Source organism: Oscarella lobularis, chromosome 16, assembly GCF_947507565.1.
Source record: "Oscarella lobularis chromosome 16, ooOscLobu1.1, whole genome shotgun sequence".
Lineage (NCBI taxonomy): Eukaryota > Metazoa > Porifera > Homoscleromorpha > Homosclerophorida > Oscarellidae > Oscarella > Oscarella lobularis.
In genome coordinates this window covers 1,984,319-2,009,255 of record NC_089190.1, presented here as the reverse complement: position 1 = coordinate 2,009,255, position 24,937 = coordinate 1,984,319, and the positions used below count along the sequence as shown (strand labels likewise).

At 47.1% G+C, this 24,937-nt stretch overlaps 7 protein-coding genes and 1 long non-coding RNA gene across 15 annotated transcripts; 3 read left to right on the top strand and 5 right to left on the bottom strand.

Moving 5' to 3' along the window:
• Positions 1–151: 151 nt before the first annotated feature.
• LOC136196623 (murinoglobulin-1-like) lies at positions 152–13,910 on the bottom strand. 7 transcript variants are annotated; one of them, XR_010672290.1, is made up of 32 exons: positions 13,726–13,907; positions 13,432–13,669; positions 13,226–13,385; positions 13,100–13,173; positions 12,990–13,041; positions 12,857–12,930; positions 12,746–12,797; positions 12,600–12,693; positions 12,448–12,553; positions 12,173–12,391; positions 11,925–12,122; positions 11,699–11,866; positions 11,402–11,644; positions 11,205–11,354; positions 11,035–11,160; positions 10,833–10,982; positions 10,684–10,774; positions 10,404–10,632; positions 10,113–10,344; positions 9,844–10,062; positions 9,740–9,791; positions 9,599–9,688; positions 9,368–9,544; positions 9,238–9,319; positions 8,952–9,183; positions 8,519–8,899; positions 8,129–8,469; positions 7,969–8,062; positions 7,841–7,915; positions 7,649–7,794; positions 7,109–7,589; positions 6,920–7,031 (listed from the first exon to the last, which is right to left on the bottom strand). XR_010672290.1 is itself a non-coding variant. In XM_065986213.1 (31 exons), the coding sequence occupies exons 1-31, from the start codon at positions 13,857–13,859 to the stop codon at positions 7,583–7,585; spliced, it is 4,686 nt and encodes a 1,561-aa protein (XP_065842285.1). In that variant the 5' UTR covers positions 13,860–13,907; the 3' UTR covers positions 7,013–7,582. The 7 variants fall into 7 exon arrangements, 4 of the variants coding, with proteins under 4 accessions (XP_065842288.1, XP_065842287.1, XP_065842285.1 ...); XR_010672291.1 differs by having other exon boundaries at positions 6,920–7,028; XR_010672289.1 differs by having other exon boundaries at positions 7,013–7,355; positions 7,413–7,589.
• On the top strand, positions 5,852–15,105 carry LOC136196653 (cytochrome b5 domain-containing protein 1-like). 2 transcript variants are annotated; one of them, XM_065986250.1, is made up of 4 exons: positions 5,852–6,968; positions 7,021–7,089; positions 14,586–14,804; positions 14,852–15,105. In XM_065986250.1, the coding sequence occupies exons 1-4, from the start codon at positions 6,777–6,779 to the stop codon at positions 15,080–15,082; spliced, it is 711 nt and encodes a 236-aa protein (XP_065842322.1). In that variant the 5' UTR covers positions 5,852–6,776; the 3' UTR covers positions 15,083–15,105. The 2 variants fall into 2 exon arrangements, with proteins under 2 accessions (XP_065842322.1, XP_065842323.1); XM_065986251.1 differs by lacking the exons at positions 5,852–6,968; positions 7,021–7,089 and adding exons at positions 13,478–14,397; positions 14,450–14,526.
• Positions 14,115–15,526, bottom strand: LOC136196659 (uncharacterized). The gene is made up of 4 exons (XR_010672293.1): positions 15,373–15,526; positions 15,226–15,310; positions 14,217–14,704; positions 14,115–14,159 (listed from the first exon to the last, which is right to left on the bottom strand). It is a non-coding gene; the product is annotated as an uncharacterized lncRNA (long non-coding RNA).
• Positions 15,108–16,367, top strand: LOC136196651 (adaptin ear-binding coat-associated protein 1-like). Its single transcript, XM_065986249.1, has 8 exons — positions 15,108–15,205; positions 15,255–15,355; positions 15,406–15,510; positions 15,567–15,648; positions 15,695–15,800; positions 15,854–15,896; positions 15,943–16,099; positions 16,158–16,367. Exons 1-8 carry the CDS (start codon positions 15,117–15,119, stop codon positions 16,195–16,197), a joined length of 723 nt encoding a protein of 240 aa, XP_065842321.1. The 5' UTR covers positions 15,108–15,116; the 3' UTR covers positions 16,198–16,367.
• Positions 15,863–17,520, bottom strand: LOC136196641 (uncharacterized). The gene is made up of 2 exons (XM_065986239.1): positions 17,156–17,520; positions 15,863–17,100 (listed from the first exon to the last, which is right to left on the bottom strand). The coding sequence occupies exons 1-2, from the start codon at positions 17,518–17,520 to the stop codon at positions 16,293–16,295; spliced, it is 1,173 nt and encodes a 390-aa protein (XP_065842311.1). The 3' UTR covers positions 15,863–16,292.
• On the bottom strand, positions 17,496–19,942 carry LOC136196636 (G-protein coupled receptor 157-like). The gene is made up of 2 exons (XM_065986234.1): positions 17,998–19,942; positions 17,496–17,933 (listed from the first exon to the last, which is right to left on the bottom strand). Exons 1-2 carry the CDS (start codon positions 18,964–18,966, stop codon positions 17,574–17,576), a joined length of 1,329 nt encoding a protein of 442 aa, XP_065842306.1. The 5' UTR covers positions 18,967–19,942; the 3' UTR covers positions 17,496–17,573.
• LOC136196643 (G-protein coupled receptor 157-like) lies at positions 18,983–20,344 on the top strand. Its single transcript, XM_065986240.1, has 4 exons — positions 18,983–19,258; positions 19,320–19,673; positions 19,734–19,922; positions 19,989–20,344. Exons 1-4 carry the CDS (start codon positions 18,989–18,991, stop codon positions 20,238–20,240), a joined length of 1,065 nt encoding a protein of 354 aa, XP_065842312.1. The 5' UTR covers positions 18,983–18,988; the 3' UTR covers positions 20,241–20,344.
• On the bottom strand, positions 20,304–24,929 carry LOC136196626 (protein dispatched homolog 3-like). Its single transcript, XM_065986220.1, has 6 exons — positions 23,981–24,929; positions 23,453–23,900; positions 23,169–23,400; positions 21,679–22,694; positions 20,858–21,628; positions 20,304–20,806 (listed from the first exon to the last, which is right to left on the bottom strand). Exons 1-6 carry the CDS (start codon positions 24,874–24,876, stop codon positions 20,414–20,416), a joined length of 3,756 nt encoding a protein of 1,251 aa, XP_065842292.1. The 5' UTR covers positions 24,877–24,929; the 3' UTR covers positions 20,304–20,413.
• Positions 24,930–24,937: the final 8 nt, after the last annotated feature.

Sequence of the window (24,937 nt, the reverse complement as noted above, 5' to 3'; positions counted from 1 at the left end):
GATATTAGAACAATGGAATCGTTTCCTGGATGTGAAGAGGGCAGCTTGATCGTGATTGCCACGCCTATTCTAGAAATAGAAACAAAAGGCATTGTTTCCTGGATGAGAGAAATTTTGAATTCGCTTGTCCTTACTATGCTGATAGACGAACTCCCGGATGCATTCGCAATTATTAGCAGATGATTATTATCAGCACATCAATTTCTAATCACAGACAACAATGCGCAAACACAGTCAAATGCAAAAGAAAACAACTCAGTTATACTTGCAGTCCTCTCTTGGATAGAGCATCGTACCGCCAGACTGATCTGGATCGTAGTAGTTGTACGAGAGAACGGGAACGCCTTGGAGGTCTTCAACGTAAACGGTTCTCTTCATTTGAAGCTCAAAGCAACACTCGGTTCGTCGTACCTGCAATAATAAATTAGTCAACGCAAAAAGAATCCGTGAAACTCACTTCGTCAATATAGACTCTGACTCTTCGGTCCTGCTTGTCGATTCTTTTGATTTGGCACGTTCCTTTCTTCTCCAGCTAGAATACAAAACTGTTAGAAATAAAAGATAGGATTAATTCGTCATTATTACGTCTTTGAGGTCGGAATCGATTGGCACAAATCCTGAAAACAGCGTGATGTCTGTCAGAGCCATATTGGAACTGCTTGGTTTCTTCAGCAACCAGCTAAATATCACATTATCGTTAATTAATTAAAAAGGATATGGAGACTACTAGAGAACAAATCCTTACCGGTTGCAAACTCTAATCTTATACGAGCACGATTTCCCTTTGTTTTCATTCATCGTTGCCATGGCCGTCACTTCAAACGCCGCTTCCTCCGGCGGTTCCGGTATATTATACTTGACGCCGGCTTGTATGAGGACGCATCCGACGCCGGCAAGACGAGCGGTCAGCGTCGAAGGAAGAGTCGGAATATTGAGAGTCTGGAGGTCTTGGGAATTGGACGAATCAACGGTGAGCGACCAGGAGAATTCTGAGTCGGTAGTCAAGCGAACATTCATCTTCACGTCGTTGTTGGCAACGCTCAAGGCAGCGTACTCGGAGAGAGCCTGTAGAGCCACTACCGTATCCTAAGAACACCCAATTCATTTTCTAACAATAAACTGTGACTATGCTAACCTGGGTTGATCGGAAGCCTCCAGAAGGATTTCTCTGCTCGAGTAGCCAGCGTACAATTCTCAAGCTATTTCCCACGTCTCCACGACATTTGAAGGCAAGTAGTGCATAGGCGCTCGTTTCCACGTCACACGAACGACTAGCGCAAGGCATTCCCCAACGGTGTCCGTAGCAGAATTGATTGTTCTCCTTTGAATATTTCCAGTACATTGTGTCACCTTCGGTTGTCGCGCAACTCAGCAGTTTATTGAGAAGTTCGTCGGCTCTAGGGTGAGCAGCCTTGCAGAATACGTTGGAAATGACAGCCAGAGCGTAGTTATTCTCGCAGTCATTTGAGAGGCACGTCGAGTTGAGGAAAGCCAATGCATTGACAATAGATGGATCCTACAAAAAGAATTACCTATGATAATGGTTTGAGATTAGAGTACTGTCTTACAGATGCCGGTACGCCTGCTTCTAATAGAGCAAGTGTAACGTAGGCGGTCAGGCTGCATTCTCCTCCCGAGCAACCTTGCATTTCCTTGTGAAGAACGCGGCAAACACTTGGGAATGATCCGTCTTGACTCTGCTTCTTCTTCATCCAGTCGATCGCCTCTGTTTGAACTGTCTGGTCGACGTCAATAATTCCATGCGCTTGACTGAATGTTCTGACTACAAAGGCAGTTAACCTACGTAATAAGTAGTTATGTCGTAGTCCAGGCACTGCTTTGTATGATACATACCACATGCTGCCACATCGGTCACTGTTTCCAAACGCACTGTACGATCCATCGTCTCGCTGAAAAATCATTTCTCTTTGATAACCTAAACAGACTCTTATCATTTCTGTATGCGTATGAATGTCTGCGTCACCTTTCATCATAATGTTGAGAGCCTTCTCCTTCGTTTTCTCGTCCAATTTCCCGACGGCCGTAAGATAACGCGTGATATAGACGCCAGGAGCGAAATTAATCATGTTCTGTTCTCCACATCCGTAGGGAAGTCGAAGGAGATTTTCCAGTCCTTCAATCGTAGGCTCCATGTAATCCGCTGCACAGAAAAAATGTCTAAGTATACTACACCAACACAACATATAACTGTACTTGTGACGCTGACGACTGCGCTCTCGGAGTCGGGAACATAAGCGGGAGGAAGAGTCAGATTGAACACTTTCTCAGCGTTTTGGGCATTATCTTTTAAAAATAGACTTTACCCGAATATTAATAATCCAGCAGATTTCTTGTACCTTCGATACAGATGAGAGATGATAGTCCATACTCCTTTTGCACACCTTCTGGCTATAGAGAATCGTTATATAGAGTTACCACCATCTACAACTGTTGATTTTCCTACTTCAACAAGAAGTGGGCGAACCACGGCGTCGGCTGCTTTAGTCGATCTTGCCGTGCACTTCATTGGGAGATAACCGACTTTGAGAGGAACGACGAAATAGTCAATAGAACGAGCTTCTCCTGCTGGTATGGTCAAACTGCGTCGAGAGTCTTTTTGCATATCTGCTTTTGATTCTATAATGCTAATTTCATTTGAATCCACTTCCAATTCAACGAAAGCCTAGACAACTGTTAAAAAATTGATTTGTTTAATAATAACTATGTACAGTGAGGTTGATGTCGAGATAATTGAAGACGGTGGCTCGCACTTCGAGTTTCTCGCCTCGAATGACCGAGTAAGGCAAAGTGAGAGACACAAAGAACGGCTGAAAGACTCGAAGAGACGCAGGCATCGAAACGCTGATAGAATTCTCCGCTGACAAAGCGAAACCGTCAGCAATCCACGACGTTATCGTGTCCGGAGCAGTCAACATCAGATCATGATTCCTGGAATTTTTCCTATAGGTGAAGACAGCAATAGAAGAAAAGACGTGTTGAATGGCATTTGACTGTTTTACTCGAGCTGAATATCCTTCCATATCCACGTCTCTGGAAAGTTAACCCGTTCTTTTTTGACTTCGACTAGTTCCGTAGTTGTCTCAGCACCGTCTTCATCATCCATAGCATCCCCGCTACTCTCTTTTTGACTTTGCCCAAACAGCCCCGGAGCGGCTAAGGGCCGGGGAGCGGAGTTGAGTAGGCCAATGGCAAACCGCCGAGGCCAAAGAAAGTCTAATGAAGTAAAAATAAACGATATATTGATGTAGGAGCGTACGTGCGCACCACAACAGCTGTGGCCTAAGGGCGGCTTAGACTTGGCGCATTTCGGAGAACCCCTTGCCTTCAAATTGCTCAGAACCTTTAGCCCAGCAGCCTAGTCCAGACACAGCTAATACACAAACGGATCAGGAGAGTCGATTCCCTACCTCGTAAAAGCTCAAGGCTGAAACGAATTCGCATTTTCCGTTTAACTTGCAAACACTTCTATAGCAGTCCGACTCTGGACAGCTGGGTCCGGGTCGACGACGAACAGACGCAGCAAACGTCGAAATGTCAGTACTGTTTTCGTCGTCCTTCTAAAACGAATTGATATAGAATTCGATATCGGAGCACCGAGTAATCAACTAACGGAAGGCGTGCGTTTGCATCCGTATTTACGACAGTGGCAACTCCAGAGTCTCCTGGCTCCGCACTCGAAGGTCTTGCGAGGCAAATAAGTCGGAGACGAGTCAAAGCCAGCCGCTTCTGCTCGAACCTAAACAACGTCAATTAAAATTGAAATATTAGAAAATATTTAGTCGTTCTTGTTGAACTGTAAGTTGATTTTTTGCCTGTTGAAGGTAGACACTTTGGTCAACGGCCACAACACCGACGTACGACCCGGGAGCGGCTTCAATTTTCAGGCTCACATTCTCTCCAGGCTCAACTTGATTCTGACTAAATTCCAACGTCATCTGCAAGAAAAGAATTATTTATATGAATTATTAATTAAATTCACTACATTACTTGATTTCCAGAATCCGCTGTGACAGGTAAATTGAGATTGACAGCCGACAATTTCTTCTGACCGATGACAATCGTCACTTTGGGAATCATTGCCGAAGTCACTTGATATCGAAACGAGCAATGATATTTCAACGGGCGTGGCATTCTTTTGGCATCGCATATCTCATCCGATATATCCGTCGCATTGATGTCTATCAAAGTTGGAAAACATGACAGTTTATTTAAGACGGTCCCTTTGCTAAGAATCTACAGAACAAATACGTTATTTGCACACGCAGTTCTGGTGTCCTGTGCGCTTACAAAGGCGGTGGCTTTTCCCGAGTGAGTGAAATAGGCATCGAACACGTGTTCATTGCCTACCTCTAATGATATATTAAAGTTGCGGACCATGACGCGTCCCTGCGAATAGATCAAGACGCTCCTGCCGCTACGAGCAGGCGAGATATAGCTAGATTCATTGACAGCCTTAGCCTGATCAAAAGAGAAACCCTAGAAACCAATCACAACCATTTGCTCTTATGAACCCTACGGTGCACGAAATGTCGAGAGCATTGCACGGAGCGCAGAATTCGATTGGAGCTCTGCCATCGTCACCGGTCGTTACTTTTGTCGTGTAGATCTCTTTTTCGTCAGGCCCGCATTTGCTTCCTCTTTTTAGCAGCGCTTTGCAAATGAATTTCACTCTCGCCCCACCATACGGTTTCCCCGAAACGACGCTCGTTTTCACCTGAAACCAACTTAAACAATTCAACAATAGAAGCAGTGAATTCTCCTCACGGTGTAACGCGTTTTCTGACAGGGATAGAAAGCATTGAATTGCGGTTTTACTATTTCGATTTGATAAGGATTTTGTCGAATAGGAATTTTCGTGACTCCTTCGCAGGCGACTTCGTCTCCCGACGTCGGATCCGTCACATTCGCCTCAAGATTAATTTCACCGTAGCACGTATCGTATCTCGAACACGTGCGAACGCAAACGGTTTTTTCCCCATCAATCTAAAAATTGGCTTTCGTCAATTAATAGTTGCGTGCACGATGCAGTTCAGTGTACCGAATCTAGAACGACTTCTCTTTCTTCGTTCCTACACCGTGTCCAGGTATTGCCCGTTGTTGCCGTGGCAGAAACAGTTCCCTTCACCTTTTGTCCGTACGTGTATCTAGATTAGAACGTAAGAGGGCTGTACAGCTTGGAGAGGAGACTCACGTCGCGCTGACAGTGTAGCAAACCGTATGCCTACGGTTGATACAGGAGAATTGATCATCTTTGGGAGAAATGGTGCACGAGAATTTAGGCAAAACTACGTAAAGACGTGATGAATTTCATATCAGACTCTTTCTACTAGTAGTCTAACCGTATTCTTCAACTTTGACTGAGAAGCACTTCTCTTGTTTTTGAATCACACCCTATTGATACGTAGTAGTGTTATTGGCTCTAGAAAATACGTACGGTAGTCTTCTCACCTCGAGCGTTGCGCACAATGCGTATTGTCCAAGTACCGGTTCACTTGACAACGGAAAATTGAACCTAGCAACTCCTATATGAACACCACCCCAGTCACACGTTGAATCTGCAATAAATCCAATACTAATTTACCCGTGTCGAGCGTAAGGTTCTTGAGTGATGTCATCAGAGCGTTTTTGGGATTCTAAGAATCCCTCAAGGTTAGTTCTCACACCAGAATTAGATCCCCTTCCGGCTCACCCGAATTTGAACAGTCACTTTGCCCGAAGCTGCGGTCAAACGCGACGACGTCAACACAATGACTCGACCAAGAACTGAACAAAAACGTCATTGCGTGGTCGAGCTCTAGAATAGATCTGTTCTCACTCGTCTGTCCCGGTTTATAAACGGGTTTATCTGTCTGGATCATGATCATTCGGTTCGTAGGTCGAACGCGGAATGTCGTCATGAAATTTCTCATTGCCCCTTGCTTTGACGTCATTCTGACGCTAACCCTATGCGTTCGCGGGGGAGTCGATTCCGGAAGCTTGAAAACAATTACGTGCCACGTCATATTCTAAGTTCGTTTCTACCTCCACGAAAATGGTTGTGCACTGGCGTTGGGTCACTTTACGATTGACCGTACTAATTAGATTTTGACCGGATTGTCTGTCTTTGACGTCGAGAGTGACGTCAATTGGAAAGGGATTGAACAGATTGCCCTCTTTGTCTTTCATCATCTTCCGAGATCCTTTCTCCACGTAAATCGACACGGCGAGCGTCTCTCCGGCAAAGACGTAGTTCTGAGCGACAATGCGATATCGATAGGACATCGGCGGACGAGTCGGTTTGGATTGAGGAGGCACGGGAATTATTGGCCAAGGCCCAGGAAGCACGGGTCTGATCAATTGAGAGGCGCTGAAAGTGATGAGAAGTGACGTCGCTAAAAGAAGCTTTGTTTTCATGGTAACGGATGTCTGCTCCAATGTTGACGGTACGGCAACTGGCGAGCGACAGGACTCTTTGTTCTGCCTGATGAACCTATAGAGAGTCTGAGTTGCAGCTCACATGACTGATTCATTTCGAAGAAGACCGTACGTGTTTCGACTAAATTTAGATTGAGCACGTGAGCGGATATTAGAACAATGGAATCGTTTTCTGGATGTGAAGAGGGCAGCTTGATCGTGATTGCACACCTATTCTAGAAATAGAAACAAAGGCATTGTTTCCTGGATGAGAGAAATTTTGAATTCGCTTGTCCTTACTATGCTGATTTCAACCAGAAACGAACCTATACCCATAAGACATAATCAGATAACGGTAATACATGGACGAACGTGAATCAACGGGACTTCGCATCCGGGTCGTTCGGTTGTCATGCGAACAGGCTCGCCCACGATGTTGCGGCCTCGATATTTCACTCCGACCGAGGTTTCCGTGCACAACGTCGCCAACGACATATGGGTCTCGCTCTTGGGAAAAGTCTACGACCTCACGCCCCTCCGCGAAAAGCACAAAGGTAGCGAAAAACGGCGCGAAAACTTGCTACAGCGTTCCCTCTCGCACGCTAGGAGACGTCCTGCTTAAAAAATAGCGCGGGAAAAGACATATCGAACTGGTTCGACAAGAAAACGGGAAACGTAAGAACAAAAATAATACTTTTCGCGTGCGCTTTCTCGACGATCGATATACTACAGCTTCGCACCCACATCGATCCCGTATGATGCTGTGCTGCGGAGACGAATCGCGAGCCCGGTTCGTTGTAATTGGAGCGCAGCTCGCGCGATCCGAGCTCGAGCTTCGATTCGTGCGCTTTGACGGCGCTTTTGATTCGTCGACGAAGGCCGCGCGACCGCCGTCGGCGGCACGACGAGGCAGAATGCGCACCGATTCGACTCGACCGCATCTGCGCGGAGAGAGGACACACGTTCGATTGCCACGCCCATTCGCGTTCTTCGCTCGCCTCGAGAAGAAGTTGATCACTTGGCGGTCGTCGACCGATTCGGGTAGGCTGCCGACCCACAGGTGACGCGTTTCGCGTACCATCGTCTCTTCCGCGCAGAGTCCAAGTGGTAATGGTGAAAGCGAAAGGTAGACGAACTCCCGGATGCATTCGCAATTATTATCAGCACATCAATTTCTAATCACAGACAACAATGCGTAAACACGGTCAAATTCAAAAGAAAACAACTCAGTTACTTGCATTCCTCTCTTGGATAGAGCATCGTACCGCCAGACTGATCTGGATCGTAGTAGTTGTACGAGAGAACGGGAACGCCTTGGAGGTCTTCAACGTAAACGGTTCTCTTCATTTGAAGCTCAAAGCAACACTTAGATCGTCGTACCTGTAATAATAAATTAGTCAAAGCAAAAAGAATCCGTGAAACTCACTTCGTCAATATAGACTCTGACTCTTCGGTCCTGCTTGTCGATTCTTTTGATTTGGCACGTTCCTTTCTTCTCCAGCTAGAATACAAAACTGTTAGAAATAAAAAGTAGGATTAATTCGTCATTATTACGTCTTTGAGGTCGGAATTGATTGGCACAAATCCTGAAAACAGCGTGATGTCTGTCAGAGCCATATTGGAACTGCTTGGTTTCTTCAGCAACCAGCTAAATATCATATTATCGTTAATTAATTAAAAAGGATATGGAGACTACTAGAGAACAAATCCTTACCGGTTGCAAACTCTAATCTTATACGAGCACGATTTCCCTTTGTTTTCATTCATCGTTGCCATGGCCGTCACTTCAAACGCCGCTTCCTCCGGCGGTTCCGGTATATTGTACTTGACGCCGGCTTGTATGAGGACGCATCCGACGCCGGCAAGACGAGCAGTCAGCGTCGAAGGAAGAGTCGGAATATTGAGAGTCTGGAGGTCTTGGGAATTGGACGAATCAACGGTGAGCGACCAGGAGAAGTCTGAGTCGGTAGTCAGGCGAACATTCATCTTCACGTCGTCGTTGGCAACGCTCAAGGCAGCGTACTCAGAGAGAGCCTGTAGAGCCACTACCGTATCCTAAGAACACCCAATTCATTTTCTAACAATAAACTGTGACTATGCTAACCTGGGTTGATCGGAAGCCTCCAGAAGGATTTCTCTGCTCGAGTAGCCAGCGTACGATTCTCAAGCTATTTCCCACGTCTCCACGACATTTGAAGGCAAGTAGTGCATAGGCGCTCGTTTCCACGTCACACGAACGACTAGCGCAAGGCATTCCCCAACGATGTCCGTAGCAGAATTGATTGTTCTCCTTTGAATATTTCCAGTACATTGTGTCACCTTCGGTTGTCGCGCAACTCAGCAGTTCATTGAGAAGTTCGTCGGCTCTAGGGTGAGCAGCCTTGCAGAATACGTTGGAAATGACAGCCAGAGCGTAGTTATTCTCGCAGTCATTTGAGAGGCACGCCGAGTTGAGGAAAGCCAATGCATTGACAATAGATGGATCCTACAAAAAGAATTACCCATGATAATGGTTTGAGATTAGAGTACTGTCTTACAGATGCCGGTACGCCTGCTTCTAATAGAGCAAGTGTAACGTAGGCTGTCAGGCTGCATTCTCCTCCCGAGCAACCCTGCATTTCCTTGCTAATAACGCGGCAAACACTTGGGAATGATCCGTCTTGACTCTGCTTCTTCTTCATCCAGTCGATCGCCTCTGTTTGAACTGTCTGGTCGACGTCAATAATTCCGTGCGCTTGACTGAACGTTCTGACTACAAAGGCAGTTAACCTATATAATGATTAGTTATATCGTAGTCCAGGCACTGCTTTGTATGATACATACCACATGCTTCCACATCGGTCACTGTTTCCAAACGCACTGTACGATCCATCGTCTCGCTGAAAAATCATTTCTCTTTGATAACCTAAACAGACTCTTATCATTTCTGTATGCGTATGAATGTCTGCGTCACCTTTCATCATGATATTGAGAGCCTTCTCCTTCGTTTTTTCGTCCAATTTCCCGACGGCCGTAAGATAACGCGTGATATAGACGCCAGGAGCGAAATTAATCATGTTCTGTTCTCCACATCCGTAGGGAAGTCGAAGGAGATTTTCCAGTCCTTCAATCGTAGGCTCCATGTAATCCGCTGCACAGAAAAAAATGTCTAAGTATACTGCACCAACACAGCATATAACTGTACTTGTGACGCTGACGACTGCGCTCTCGGAGTCGGGAACATAAGCGGGAGGAAGAGTCAGATTGAACACTTTCTCAGCGTTTCGGGCATTATCTTTTAAAAAAACGTTACACGAATATTAATAATCCAGCAGATCTCTTGTACCTTCGATACAGATGAGAGATGATAGTCCATACTCCTTTTGCACACCTTCTGGCTATAGAGAATCGTTATATAGAGTTACCATCTACAACTGTTGATTTTCCTACTTCAACAAGAAGTGGGCGAACCACGGCGTCGGCTGCTTTAGTCGATCTTGCCGTGCACTTCATTGGGAGATAACCGACTTTGAGCGGAACGACGAAATAGTCAATAGAACGAGCTTCTCCTGCTGGTATGGTCAAGCTGCGTCGAGAGTCTTTTTGCATATCTGCTTTTGATTCTATAATGTTAATTTCATTTGAATCCACTTCCAATTCAACGAAAGCCTAGACAACTGTTAAAAATTGATTGAGATAATGTAATAGTAACTATGTACAGTGAGGTTGATGTCGAGATAATTGAAGACGGTGGCTCGCACTTCGAGTTTCTCGCCTCGAATGACCGAGTAGGGCAAAGTGAGAGACACAAAGAACGGCTGAAAGACTCGAAGAGACGGAGGCATCGAAACGCTGATAGAATTCTCCGTTGACAAAGCGAAACCGTCGGCAATCCACGACGTTATCGTGTCCGGAGCAGTCAACATCAGAGAGTGATTCGTGGAATTTTTCCTATAGGTGAAGACAGAAATAGAAAAAAATAAGTGTTGAATGGCATTTGACTGTTTTACTCGAGCTGAATATCCTTCCATATCCACGTCTCTGGAAAGTTAACCCGTTCTTTTTTGACTTCGACTAGTTCCGTAGTTGTCTCAGCACCGTCCTCATCAGCCGCAGTATACGTCACGGTAACAGTACGCGCACGCCCTCCATTTCGACTTTGCACAACTGGCGCTTCAGGACCCGGAGCGGAGAAGAATACGTAACTCGGGCCCTTAAACCGCCGAAGCCAAGGAGAGTCTAATGAAGTAAAAATAAACGATATATTGATGTAGGAGCGTACGTGCGCACCGCAACAGCTGTGGCCTAAGGGCGGCTTAAACTTGGCGCATTTCGGAGAACCCATCGCCCTCAAATTGCTCAGAACCCTTAGCCCAGCAGCCTAGTCCACACGGAGCTTTATCAAATAAACAAACGGATCAGGAGAGTCGATTCCCTACCTCGTAAAAGCTTAAGGCTGAAACGAATTCGCATTTCCCGATTAACGTACAAACACTTCTATAGCAGTCCGACTCTGGACAGCTGGGTCCGGGTCGACGAAGAACAGACGCAGCAAACGTCGAAATGTCAGTACTGTTTTCGTTGTCCTTCTAAAACGAATTGATATAGAATTTGATGTTGAACACTGAGAAATCAACTAACGGAGGGCGTGCGTTTGCATCCGTATTGACGACAGTAGCAACTCCAGAGTCTCCTGGCTCCGCACTCGAAGGTCTTGCGAGGCAAATAAGTCGGAGACGAGTCAAAGCCAGCCGCTTCTGCTCGAACCTAAACAACGTCAATTAAAATTATTACAAAATATTCAGTCGTACTTGTTGAGCTGTAAGTTGATTTTTTGCCTGTTGAAGGTAGACGCTTTGGTCGACGGCCACAAGACCAACGTACGATCCGGGAGCGGCTTCAATATGCAGGCTCACATTCTCTCCAGGTTCAACTTGATTTTGACTAAATTCCAACGTCATCTACAAAAAAATGATCAGATAAGTTATTAAATTCATCATGTGACTACTTTTCCAGAATCCGCTGTGACAGGTAAATTGAGATTGACAGCCGACAATTTCTTCTGACCGATGACAATCGTCACTTTGGGAATCATTGCCGAAGTCACTTGATATTGAAACGAGCAATGATATTTCAACGGTCGTGGCATTCTTTTGGCATCGCATATCTCATCCGATATATCCGTCGCATTGATGTCTATCAAAGTTGGAAAACATGACAGTTTTTCTAAGACGGTCCCTTTGCTAAGAATCTACAGAACAGATACGTTATTTGTACACGCAGTTCTGGTGTCCTGTGCGCTTACAAAGGCGGTGGCTTTTCCCGATTGAGTGAAATAGGCATCGAACACGTGTTCATTGCCTACTTCTAGTGATTTCATGGAGTTGCGAACCATGACGCGTCCCGGCGAATAGATCAAGACGCTCCTGCCGCTATTAGCAGAGATACGGCTAGATTCATTGACAGACTCAGCCTGATCAAAAGAGAAACCCTAGAAACCAATCATAGCCATTTGCTCTTATGAACCCTACGGCGCACGAAATGTCGAGAGCATTGCACGGAGCGCAGAATTCGATTGGAGCTCTGCCATCGTCACCGGTCGTTACTTCAGTCGTGTAGATCACTTTTTCGTCAGGCCCGCATTCGCTTTCTCTTTTTAGCAGCGCTTTGCAAGTGAATTTCACTCTCGCCCCACCATACGGTTTCCCCGAAACGAAGCTCGTTTTCACCTGAAACCAACTTCAAATAATCAACAGTAGCAGGGGCGAATTTTTCTCACCGTGTAACGTGTTTTCTGACAGGGATAGAAAGCATTGAATTGCGGTTTTACTATTTCGATTTGATAAGGACTTCGTCGAATAGGAATTTTCGTGACTCCTTCGCAGGCGACTTCGTCTCCCGACGTCGGATCCGTCACGTTCGCCTCAAGATTAATTTCACCATAGCACGTACCGTATCTCGTGCACGTGCGAACGCAAACGGTTTTTTCCCCATCAATCTAAAAATTGACTTTCGTCAATTAAATAGTTGCGTGCACGATGCAGTTCAGTGTACCGAATCTAGAACGACTTCTCGTTCTTCGTTCCCACACCGTCTCCATATATTGCCCATTGTTGCCGTGGCAGAAACAGTTCCCTTCACCTTTTGTCCGTACGTGTATCTAGATTGTCAAATAAGAGGCCGTGCAGCTTGGAGAGGAGACTCACTTCGCGCTGACAGTGTAGCAAACTGTATGCCTACGGTTGATACAGGAGAATTGATCGTCTTTGGGAGAAATGGTGCACGAGAATTTAGGCAAAACTACGCAAAGACGTGATGAATTTTATATCAGACTCTTTTCCTAGAGTCTAACCGTATTCGTCGACTTTGACTGAGAAGCACTTCTCTTGTTTTTGAATCACACCCTATTGATACGTAGTAGTGTTATATTGGCTCTAGAGAATACGTACGGTAGTCTTCTTACCTCAAGCGTTGCACACAATGCGTATTGTCCAAGTACCGGTTCACTTGACAACGGAAAATTGAACCTAGCAACTCCTATATAAACACCACCCCAGTCACACGTTGAATCTACGATAAATTCAATACTAATTTACCCGTATTGAGCGTAAGGTTCTTGAATGATGTCATCAAAGCGTTTTTGGGATTCTAAGAATCCCTCACAAGGTTAGTTCTCACACCAGAATTAGATCCCCTTCCGGCTCACCCGAATCTGAAGAGTCACTTTGCCCGAAGCTGCGGTCAAACGCGACGACGTCAACACAATGACTCGACCAAGAACTAAACAAAAACGTCATCGCATGGTTGAACTCTAGAATAGATCTGTTCTCACTCGTCTGTCCCGGTTTATAAACGGGTTTATCTGTCTGGATCATGATCATTCGGTTCGTAGGTCGAACGCGGAACTTCTCCTCGAAATTTCTCATTGCCCCTTGCTTTGACGTCATTCTGACGCTAACCCCATGCGTTCCCGGGGAAGTCGATTCCGGAAGCTTGAAAACAATTACGTGCCACGTCATATTCTAAGTTCGTTTCTACCTCCACGAAAATGGTTTTGCACCGGCGTCTGGTCAATTTGCGATTGACAGCACTAATCAGATTTTGACCGGATTGTCCGTCTATGACGTTGAGAGTGACGTCAATTGGAAAGGGATTGAACGGATGGCGAGATCCTTTAAAATTCTCCACGTAAATCGACACGGCGAGCGTCTCTCCGGCGAAGACGTCGCGCTGGACGACAATGCTATATCGATAGGGCATCAACAAATCCTCGAGCCTTAGAAGAAAACATTTCACTGAGCGAAGAAGAATGACGTGCTTTTGGTCGCTCACGACGGACGAATAACGGCAATCGCCTTGGGCAGAGGAGGCACGACAATTGGCCCAAGAGGAACGGGTCTGATCAGTTGAGAGGCGCCGCTGAAAGCGTCGAGAAGGAACGTCGCTAAAAGAAGCCTTGTTGTCATGGTAACGGATGTCTGCTCCTATGTCGACGGTACGGCAACTGGCGAGCGACTGGGCTCTTTGCGTCAGCTTGATGAACCTATAGAGTCCGAATTGCAGCTCACGTGACTGATTCATTTCGAAGATAGATTGAGCACGTGAGCGGATATTAGAACAATGGAATCGTTTCCAGGATGTGAAGAGGGCAGCTTGATCGTGATTGCACACCTATTCTAGAAATAGAAACAACGGCATTGTTTCCTGGATGAGAGAAATTTTGAATTCGCTTGTCCTTACTATGCCGATTTTAAACAGAAACGGACCTATTCAACATAAATTCCCGTAAGACATAATCAGATAACGGTAATACATGGACGTACGTGAATCAACGGGACTTCGCATCCGGGTCGTTCGGTTGTCATGCGAACAGGCTCGCCACGATGTTGCGGCCTCGATATTTCACTCCAACCGAGGTTTCCGTGCACAACGTCGCCAACGACATATGGGTCTCGTTCTTGGGAAAAGTCTACGACCTCACGCCCCTCTGCGAAAAGCACAAAGGTAGCGAAAAACGGCGCGAAAACTCGCTACAGCGTTCCCTCTCGCACGCTAGGAGACGTCCTGCTCAAGCCAATACTAAATAGCGCGGGAAAAGACATATCGAACTGGTTCGACAAGAAAACGGGAAACGTAAGAACAAAAATAATACTTTTTACAAAAAAAAATTCTCGACGATCGATATACTACAGCTTCGCACCCACATCGATCCCGTTACAAATTGCCGCGTCGCTTACACGCCCCAAGGCCGATTTATTCACGTGCCGCCGCGTTTTCCGGCGTCCGATTGGGCGAACGATTTTGGGAAGCCCTGGTGGCAGGACGAAAAATATTGCATTGGGAAATTGTCGCAAAAGACGCGAAAAATTCGACTTGTAAATATGCTGACGTCACAGCAAAACACCATAGAGGTAAAGCGATCTGAACTAGGGTATTTATTTATTTATGTATTTTCGAGGTGTGTTCTGAGGAGAATATGTTGGAAATATTGACGCGCTACGAAGCCTATAACGTTCACGCGGCGAGTTACACGTGGAAATTTTGCGGAACGAATTTGGATATGACGCGCACTTTGGAAGAAAACGGCGTCGAAGACGAATTCGAGAAATTTTACGAATTGGGCATGAACGAAGACGACTATCTACCGGCAATTCACTTGTATTTCAATGACGATTTAACCGAGCACTAAAATAAACCGTTCGTACTAACGCGCGTTAAGAATAATGGGCGACGGCTACGAATCGATTCTCTGCGTCAAACCGGAGGTCTACATCTATCGCATTCCGCCTCGAACGAGCACGCGAGGATATAGGTAGACGAAGCGCCTCTTACCGTTGCTCGAATCGACGTCGTTTTTGCAGGGCCGCCGATTGGAATTTGGAAAAGCCCGATTGGACGGGCCGAATGAAGATCGTAGCTAAAGGAAAAAATTGCACTATCAAACTCGAAGACAAAACGTCGGGTAGGAAAAAAACGTGCCCGTCGTCGCGACGTTTTCGACGACGCTTTTAGGGAATCTCTTCGCCGCTTGTCCCGTCGACAACTATCCGGGAAGTTCCGTCGAAGCCGTTTTGGACAGCAGTCGCTATTTCGTACTGAAAATTGTCAGCGACGACGGTGGGCGTACCTCGCGATCCGGGACTCTTTTCATGTGACGCGTTTTTTTCTCACAGGCAAGCACGCGTTTATTGGCATCGGATTTTCCGATCGCGCCGACTCGTTTGATTTCAACGTGGCCCTTCAGGATCACTTCAAGTATTTAATTAGTTTGATTCATTGATTTATTTACCCGTTATTATAGATGGCTGAAGACTTCGGATCAGCTGGCCAAGCAGCAGGAAGAGTGGGCCACGCAACCGGGCAAAGACTATAGTCTCAAAGAAGGCCAAACATTTAGCATCAATATCGTAATAAGAAACCATACCAATAATTGATTCCATTCCACTCTTTGCTCACTTAGGGAGGTGCCTCGTCCACTAGCAAGCCCAAAGCCACCACATCAGGTACTTGAAGCACGTGAATTTGCCAATAAATAATTATTTGTTGAAGGTGGACTTGGTCTTCCTCCACCTCCCGGAAAGATACCCACTTTGGCTCCACCACCCGTTGCCACGGCAACAACTAGCCCGTCTCTGTTTCCAGACTCCTCCTCCTTTGGAGAAGCGTCTTCCGATTGGAGCGATTTCACGTCGGCGCCCAAACAAAGGTTTGCTTTGCAATGTCTCCCTTAATTAAATCTCAAAACAGTAAAGAATTATTTCCAGTGAATCAACCGCGTCCCAAAACGCTTGGGTCAAATTTTGAAACATGCACTGTAAATATAGAAGACGGAAAAAATCATCAAATTTGTGTCTGTGTCCTTCCTTATTTATCATTGTTTAAGTGACGTCTCTCTCTCTCTATTTGAATTTGGATGCTTTGTTCTTGCGCGTAATTTTCCGACTACTAGTCAATAAATCTTTGTTGCAAATCTTCTCCTTGTCCTCGTCTCCGTCCAAAATATAAACGAGTCCCAAAAAGACGGCTATCGTCAATAGAAGAACTATAACTCCCGTGTGTTGAATCACAATCTCCGTATCAGCTTCCTTAGCGAGTTGCTCTTCTAAATTCATTACGTGCCACTCGGCTAATTCAAAACTCGGATTCAACGCCAGAGTCATCTTATAGTGGCCTAACGCCTCTTCGAAACTGCCCACCAATTCGTTTATTTCCCCCAACGTGAAATGCTCAAGCCAAGAATTCTTCTCCTCCTCCTCCTCCTCCTCCTCCTCCTCTTCCGACGAAGACGTCAATGTTAGACAGCGTTCGACGAGCGCGCGAGAATCGGCTAAATAGTTCAAATGGAGAAGAATTCGCGCGAGATTTAGCAGAAGATCGGGTTGGTTCGGATTGAGATGAAGACCCTGACGAAAACAGTCGACTGCCTTGTGATTGGCGCCCTTGACTCGCCAATAATTACCCAATCGATTATAATCCCACTCGTTGAGCGACCGAGTTTGAATTGCGTCGAAAAACTCATCTTCTACGCTGTCGACGTCAATGTCATTGACGTCATCGTTGTTGTCGGCGGTGTGTCGATAGATTGCAAACATTTCCCCGTCGATTTCGTCGGGATATCGTTCTCTGGCTTGAATTCCCGGAAGGGAATCGTAAATTGTCGCAATTTTGGGCAGCCAACAAGACAGAATCGGAATCGAATTAAAATTCCTTAATTAAAAATAGAATTTTATTGCATAAAATTTATTTTTAATCGTTTCTTTACCTTTTGACGTCGCTTTCTGACGTCGCGTCGCACGTTTTCGTTTTCTGCTTTTCTTCGCTCTCCTCCGTTCGTCTGCACGTCGAATTCTCGTCGGCGACTCGTTCCCACTCGCCGCGTCGACTGTTTCGCTCTTCGGACGCTCGACGACGCGCGTCGCGCGACACGATGGCGAAAATCTCGTCGTTCGGCGTCGAATCGAGAACGGGCGTGGGAATTCGATCGCCGTTGAGCTTCCAATGCGTCACGGCAAGGATGCTGAGCACGGGAAAGGCGGGAATAAGCCAGAGCAAGCCCATGCAGTTTTCGCTCGTCCAAAAATGCACCCCGAGGGCAGATTCCCGTATAGGAACAATACCACGTGACATCTATAATATGTACTTATCTCTACGATATCAAAAGTTTGCCGGGGATATCCCATTTACGGTGGTGTTTCTCCTGATATTGGACCAGTTATATACGACGCGTTTTTGACGAAGGGCAAAGGTGCTGGCCTAATAAGAGGTTCCTCGTCACCGTCGATGTCGTCATCGGCACTTGCCAAGAGTTTCAAGGAATTTGACGGATTGCTGCTGCCTTTCCAACTGGTTTCAGCTGATTCTTGACAAAGAGAAGACGAGCGAGAAGACGGAAGAGATGTTGAATCTGAACCAGTAGTGTTCTTTCTCCCATTTCTCTTCTCTTCGCACGCAAACGTTTTCCATATGCGATTGCGTATTTTTCTCGTTAGAAAGCAATAGAGTATGCAATTGATCCAACCCTGAGCCGGATCACCAATTCCCTAAACAACAAAAAAAGAACGCTATTATATTATATTATAAATATAGATACATGAGGTTACTTGCCTGAAGTACAAGTAAAACGTTTTCTATTGCATCCAACGATTTTGCAGGACACATACCGGTCTTTAGATTCAAAAAGTATCGAATTGTTCCCCATATGCGAATGAGAACGAAAAAGACGGGAACGAGAATCATTTTCCGTTCAAACTCCTTTGCAACGATGGCCGTTTCCTTTTGAACGATATTCGACGGCAATTTCCTCTCGCGACTCAAGTAGACGCGAACAATCGTACAAAGGACGACGACGAGAAGATACGACAAGACCTCCCAACCCTTTCCCAAGACAATTTCCCAAACGTAAATAGACGTCAAATTATCCTTGCAAAATTGAGGAGTCGGAGTCGGAGTCGGAGTCGGAGTCGGAGTCGGAGTCGGAGTCGGAGTCGCATTTGCAGCGTCTGGCGGACACTTGCCGACAATCCAGCACCAGCCCACCGAATCGCGAGAATAATCGGGACCCAGATAGCCGAGACCGGCTCCCGTTGTCGTCAGAATAATAGGTAAAAGCCAACAGACTGCGTGAAAAAGTGGCATCAACTTGATTGCCATGTCGAGTCTCTGACACACGACAGATAGCAATAGACTGATTGCCATGACGTCGGTCCAAAAAAAGGAGACAATAGACGAGGTCGTTGTGAACCAACTTTGCACTTGACAGCCGTAATGATGTTGCGAGTAATTCTCTATCTCGTCGGGCGCGATTATGTTGTAGCTTGCCACGATGCCGACTAAGTAGCCGGTCGCCGTGACGAAATCGGCGATGGAGATGAAGAAGAGTATGGATCGCGTGTGAGAGCGAATGTCTTTCCAGCGGAGAAACGTGCCGATGATCAGCATCGCGCCTACGATCGAGAACGCCGCCGAAATTATCGCCGAATAACGCGCTGCTTGTACGACGTCCTTGCTGCGAGAGCAAGACGGAATTGGAGACAGAATGGTAGCAGCAGGTACGTCCCTGGCTTCGTCCATCATGTCTAGCGCACGCAGTGATCCAATGGAACTCAACAATACCACGAATACGACGCATCACTCTACGTATCACTCTCGCCTTCCCGAAGCGTTGACGCTACTGTCCTGCAGCCTGTCAATAATCGGAGCGTCGACGATCATCCTAAGCTACGTCGCGTGGAAGGAAATCCGTTCTCCGGCGCGCAGACTCCTCGTCTTTCTCTCCATCGCCGATCTTCTCTATGCAACCAGCAATGCAGTCGGTCTCAGCGTCTCCGTAATCAACGGCAATCTCACGGAGACCCTATTTTGCGAGGTAGACCAAATGGCGGATAACGAAACTTACTCAAAGTAGCTGAAAATTTCATTTCTCGCAGATTCAGAGCGCCGTTTCGACGTTTTCCGCGTTGTGTTCGTTTTTCTGGACGGTCTTCGTCGCCGTCTACATAACGATATCACTCGTTTTCAATAGACCCAATTTGGCTCGAAACTGCTTCATTCCCTTTCACTGCATCGCCTGGCTTCTTCCCGCCGGTCTCGTCATCGCCGCCGGCGTCTACGGGGCACTGGGACCGACGGGAAACGAGTACACGTTCGACTGGTGCTGGATCTACAAAAATAATCCCAATTCTAAAATGTGGATGTGGCTGACGGGAAAGGCGTGGGAAATAGGCGCCTATGCGGTCACACTCGTTCTCTATACGATTACAGAATGCTACGTTTGCATTGACGTGAGAAATAGATCTTTTGATTGATTTTTTTGTAGATGAAGCCTCCCCTCCTGGGTTTAGATGAGATGGCGACATCGGAGATTTGTCACGCCGACGTCCATCGCCTTGGTGCATCGAATGGACAAGAAATTTATATTGGTACCTGTGATTTTCATTTGTCTTCGCATGACAGGCACAGTGAGATTTCTGCTGACGAGCTACGCCGACTCTCACTATGCCAAATACTCGACACTCCTGCAATCCCTACAGGTAATAAATTCAAATTAAAAAATCAAACGCGAGGTTTATCTCCCCCCCCCCCCCCCCCCCCCCCAGGGAGTTGGAGACTGTGGACAGGGTTTTGCTAATGCCATACTCTTTTGCCTGTTTAATCACCGCGTTCGTCATCGTCTCTTCCGTCTCATCTTCCACTGCGACAAGACGGGTACGGAACGCGAGAAATTGGTCAAAGCAAAGGAACCCCCGCTTCCCACTGACTACTACACCAAAGTCGATTCCGACGAAACCAACATTGGTGTTAGTATGAAAATCAGCTCCAATTCGTCGTCTCTCCAGAATTCCATGTAGAATAACGTTTTGAGCTTGCTCTACACTGCAATGCATGATGTCATAGACGCTTGCTTTGTCCGCTGAAACAATAAATCATAGAGTCGTATTAAGAACCTGCAAATAAGAACTAAAAGACATTACGTCTCTATCATACAAGGACAGAACGCTGCTTCACACCCGTACACGAACGCTTAGGAGGAGAAAAGCGGGTTTCCGTCAGGGCCTGGGAACTCGTGACCGTACACATGAGCGATGTACAAAGCCAAGACGACGACCACCAAACAGACGCTGACGCCCACGAAACTCACAACGCAGGAGAAGCAGGAGCTCCTGTACTTCCTCAGGCAACAGCAGCGCAGCCCGGAAAACGTGGCCAGCATCGCAACGCACGCCGTCAGCGCGTACGTCAGCGACATGGCCGTGTTGAGAAGGAGAATTTGACCGAATTTCGCGAAGAGCTGAATTTCGGTGAAGCAGAGCGGAATCGCGGCGGCGATCGTCGTGAGAGCCGAGCTCAAGATCGAAACGCCGATGCGAGATATTCCCCATCGCGCTCGATTTTGAGAATCGACGTTGGGATTGAACTAGAAGGAAAAAAAATAAAATAAACGAACGTATCCTTCGTTCGCACTCACGTCTCTCTCTCTCATCTCCTGTCCGGCGAGAATAATCGCTTCGACGACGTGGACAATGTAGTCGACGGCCGTTCCGACGAGCACGGAAAGCGTGATCGCTTCGACGCCACCGAACGTCCATCCGAAGCAATAGATAAACGAGAGAACGGTTAAAATCGTTCCGGCAATGGACAGGAAAACGACGACGAGCAGCCACGCGTGACCGGTGAAAATGATCACCCAGCACAGACAGAGAATCGACGAGAGCACAATGCTGTAAATCGCCGACGATACGGCGACCGTTTCGCGAAAGACGGTCACCCAATAGTCGCTCGTCTGAAACGCCGAATCGATACCGATGCCGGGATACTTATCCTTCATTTCGTCGACGAATTTCTCCCATTGGTTGTACTTCGCCAAATTGTCGAAACTCGACTCGCCCATATAGGTATTGCTTTGAAATCCCATCGCTATGTAGAGAACCGTGCTACCGTCGTCGCTCCTTCCCTTGGCGCGAAACAGTTTGCTTGACGGAGATTGCGACGCTGTGAAAGCGAAATTGTAGCCAGGACGCCTTTCTTTCGTTTTCTCTTTGCAAACGGTCGCCAGAGACGAGAACTGCGACGGAATGCAGTCGGCGCCGCCAAGCTGAATGAGACCTCGATTGGGATCCTGCACTTCGACGCAGATGTCGCAGAGAGCGTCGAGAAGTTGCGCGTCCGAACGATAAACGAAGCTCCGAGAGCCGTATCGGATCTTACCTCGAAACGCCGGATCAAACACGGTGTTCGTCTAGAGAGAAAAATATTCAAATAAAAACATATTAATTAATTAATACTTACTGAGCTCTCGCTGTCGTCCAAAACGTGACTCGAATCGTAGGTGAACGTACGATTGAGCCCTTTTATGCCCAAAACGACGTAAATGACGGCGCTGTGTCCGGAGGCGGGTCGCTCCACCGGCGAACAGTCGCCCAAGGCGCATACGTCAACAGCAGGAGGCTCGGGCTCGCTGTCTTTCGTTGGAACAACGATTTTGGGGGTAGCGACGTCCTTATGTGGATGAGTAGGCGGCTTGGGCCGCTTTGTATGAATAGGTAGAGGGGTGTTTTGATTTACATGGTGAATAGTAACTGGTTTAGGAGTAGTTGGTTTGTGTGGTGGTGGTGTCGGTGGCGCGGTCGTCGCCACGCGATCAGGCGACGGCGGCGGCGGCGGTTTTTCCGTCTTCTCCTTCGGTGGCGTTTCGGTGACGACGTCATTGTGATCTGGCGTCGACGGAAGTTTCCGCGGCGTCGGCGGCGCTTTGGGACCGACAGTTGGATTTTTTTTGACGGGTGGATTAGTCGGAATTTTGGGAATGACTGGAATGTCGTTGGGGTTGAGAAAATAACCGGAGCATCGGTCGCAACGCGACTGGTCTGAATTCGTCAAATTGTAGCCGATGTCGATCAACTGTTGAATGTCGCTGTCGCTGGGAAAGAGCTGCGGCGGTTTTTTCGCCGTTTTCAACTGCGAAACGACGCCGGCGGAGATAAAGAGAACGAGGAAGAAAAGAAGGAGAAGAGGAAGACGACTCACGACGATTCCTTTGGATAGGTATTGACTGATGAAACGATTCAGCGCGGAAAAGAACGGCACTCCTTCGACGGGGATTGCATCGACGTCGCTTGCCGTCGCCGAGAGAGCGACGTCGTCCTGCGTGACGTTTCGACAGCGAGCGCTCGTCGAAATTTGCTCGGCTAGGAGCTGACAGTCGGGCGTGTCATTGAATTCGGCGCAAAGGCTGTCCGAGCTTTCGCTGCTCTCGCATGACGCCTTTTCTACGACAGCAGGTTCAGATGACGACTCCTCTTGTCCTAAGAAAACGTTTAAAGTTGCGTGAGAATCAAGTAGCTGGGGCTCCTACTACAGTTACGATTGTCTAAGAATCAAGTGGCTCTTACTAGACCCTCTAAAGTTGCGTTTAATCTCTATGACTCTAAACCAAACTACCCTTAAACCAGGGTTCTGCCCACAAGGGTCGGCACAAGGGTCCATACTCGCCTTTCGCCGACCCCATACTACTGTACTGTAAAAAGTTGTGTATACAGTGCCGCGTTCATTTAATAAAGGATTGGGATCACGCAGGGTTTTAGCAGAGGATAGGACGTTCGAACGTTTGAACGTGCAAAGGTTCGAACGTTTGAACTAAGAATCAAGTGGCTCTTACTAGTCTCTACAGTTGCGGTAATCTAGTACAGCTCTTGGGGGCACCTACTAAAGTCGCCAAACTACCCTTAATTAATTAATTAAACTCTACAGCCTAATCTACTGGTAGACAATTATTTTACCTGGCATTGTCATGCTGACTGCGTTTTCTCGTTGCGTCCATCTGATGGTGTACACGTTGTTTGCTTCGGCTTCGGCTTCAGCGACGTCTTTCTTGCGGATGCACGCCTTCTCCAATCTCTCCACTCGCCAAGCCCACAGAAAGAGAACCGGGGGCATCATGGTGAACGTCACAACGTAGCAAACCAACACCAAAATTCCCATAAACAAGCCAAAATCGTGAATAGCGGGAACCTGAAAACGAAAGCAACTCCCTACGTATCACAATTGATTATTAATAACTCACTGCTGACGGAACGTTGGCGAAGAAGGCGGTTGCCGTCGTAACGGAAGTAAATAGCGTCGTTTTCCCGGCGGTCTTGAGCGTATAGTGCATGCGATCAAGCATTTCGACGTCAGAATTGGAAAATTTCCCGGCGGTTTGACGAAACGTGTTGATGAAGACAAAGACGTCATCGACGCCAATACCAATGATGACAAAGAGCGAGACGACATTGAGAATGCCGACAGCTTGAATCTGAAAGCCAACGCGATAGAAGAAATAGGTTATAGGAAAGCTGATGATGACGACAAAGAGCCCAAAGACGGTCAGATAGAGGGAGAAAGAGGAGAGAACAAAGACGAGAATGAAGATGAGAATGAGCGACGCAATGGCAAGACGCATGTCACCGTAAATAGCCTGGTTAACTTGATAGTCATAAATCGAACCGCCTCCGTAGAGAACACGAACATTCCTTAAGGAAAAACAAAGAGAAAAAATAGTTAATAAATATATGCATTTAGGACTTTTTCATATGTATTTCTCTCATCTTACTTTGTTGATGATTTTTCCAAGTGCTTCGTCAGCTCGATCATATAATCTCTAGCTTCTTCTTTCTGAGCGTCGGTCGGTCTGGGAGGACCTCCTAGAATAACTTCGGATCGCAGCAAATGACTGGACAAATTCTTGCTGTTGGCCTCAACGTTGAATCCGGATCCAACGTACCAATAGACGTCGGGATATTTGGAAACGTAGCGTAACAAGTGCTGAATATTGTCATCAATGAGATGACCCCCCCTGCCGTTTAGTTTCAATTGCCCAGTTTTTTCATCGGAGGACGGATAAAAATAGGTGAGAAGCGAATTTATCGACACGCATTCGCCGCTTTCCATCCAACAAAAATCGTCGAAACGAGGATACTCTCGAAGGCTCTTTTCGATACCGTGAATATCGTCCAAACGCTCGCGCGTGAAAATGTTGTCGGGATCGTCGCCACCGCCGCGCGGAAGATAGACGATGTCGAATTTCCATTTGGGACAGCCGCGGTTTCCGAAATCGCAGCGAACGGCCAACGTGCGTTTCGCGCGCGCCGTCGAACTGGTGGCGGCCAGCTGAAGCGCGTCGTAGCGCCGAGTGACCACGTGATTGGGAATGTTGAAGGCGTCCAATGACATGTCGATGTAAACGGGATAGAGAGCGAGTGCGACGGCGAGCAGCGATGCCGCGAGCGCGACGATAAGAGTCATGGGAAGCCAGAAGAGGCGACGGCGCGTGCATAGGAGCGCGTACAGGCGAACGACGTAATCGATGGCGAGCTCGAGACGATTTACTGCGTTTCGTGCGCGCGATACGGCGCTCGTTCGCGTTCGATCTTTCGCTTCGCGTCGTTCCGACGACGACGGCGTTTCTTCCGAGTCCGATACCGGAGAATAACCGCGCGGGGTGAGCATTTCGTCGGCGGAGAGATGAGTGACTGGCACTGAACTGACGTCACATCCTTCCTAACGCACG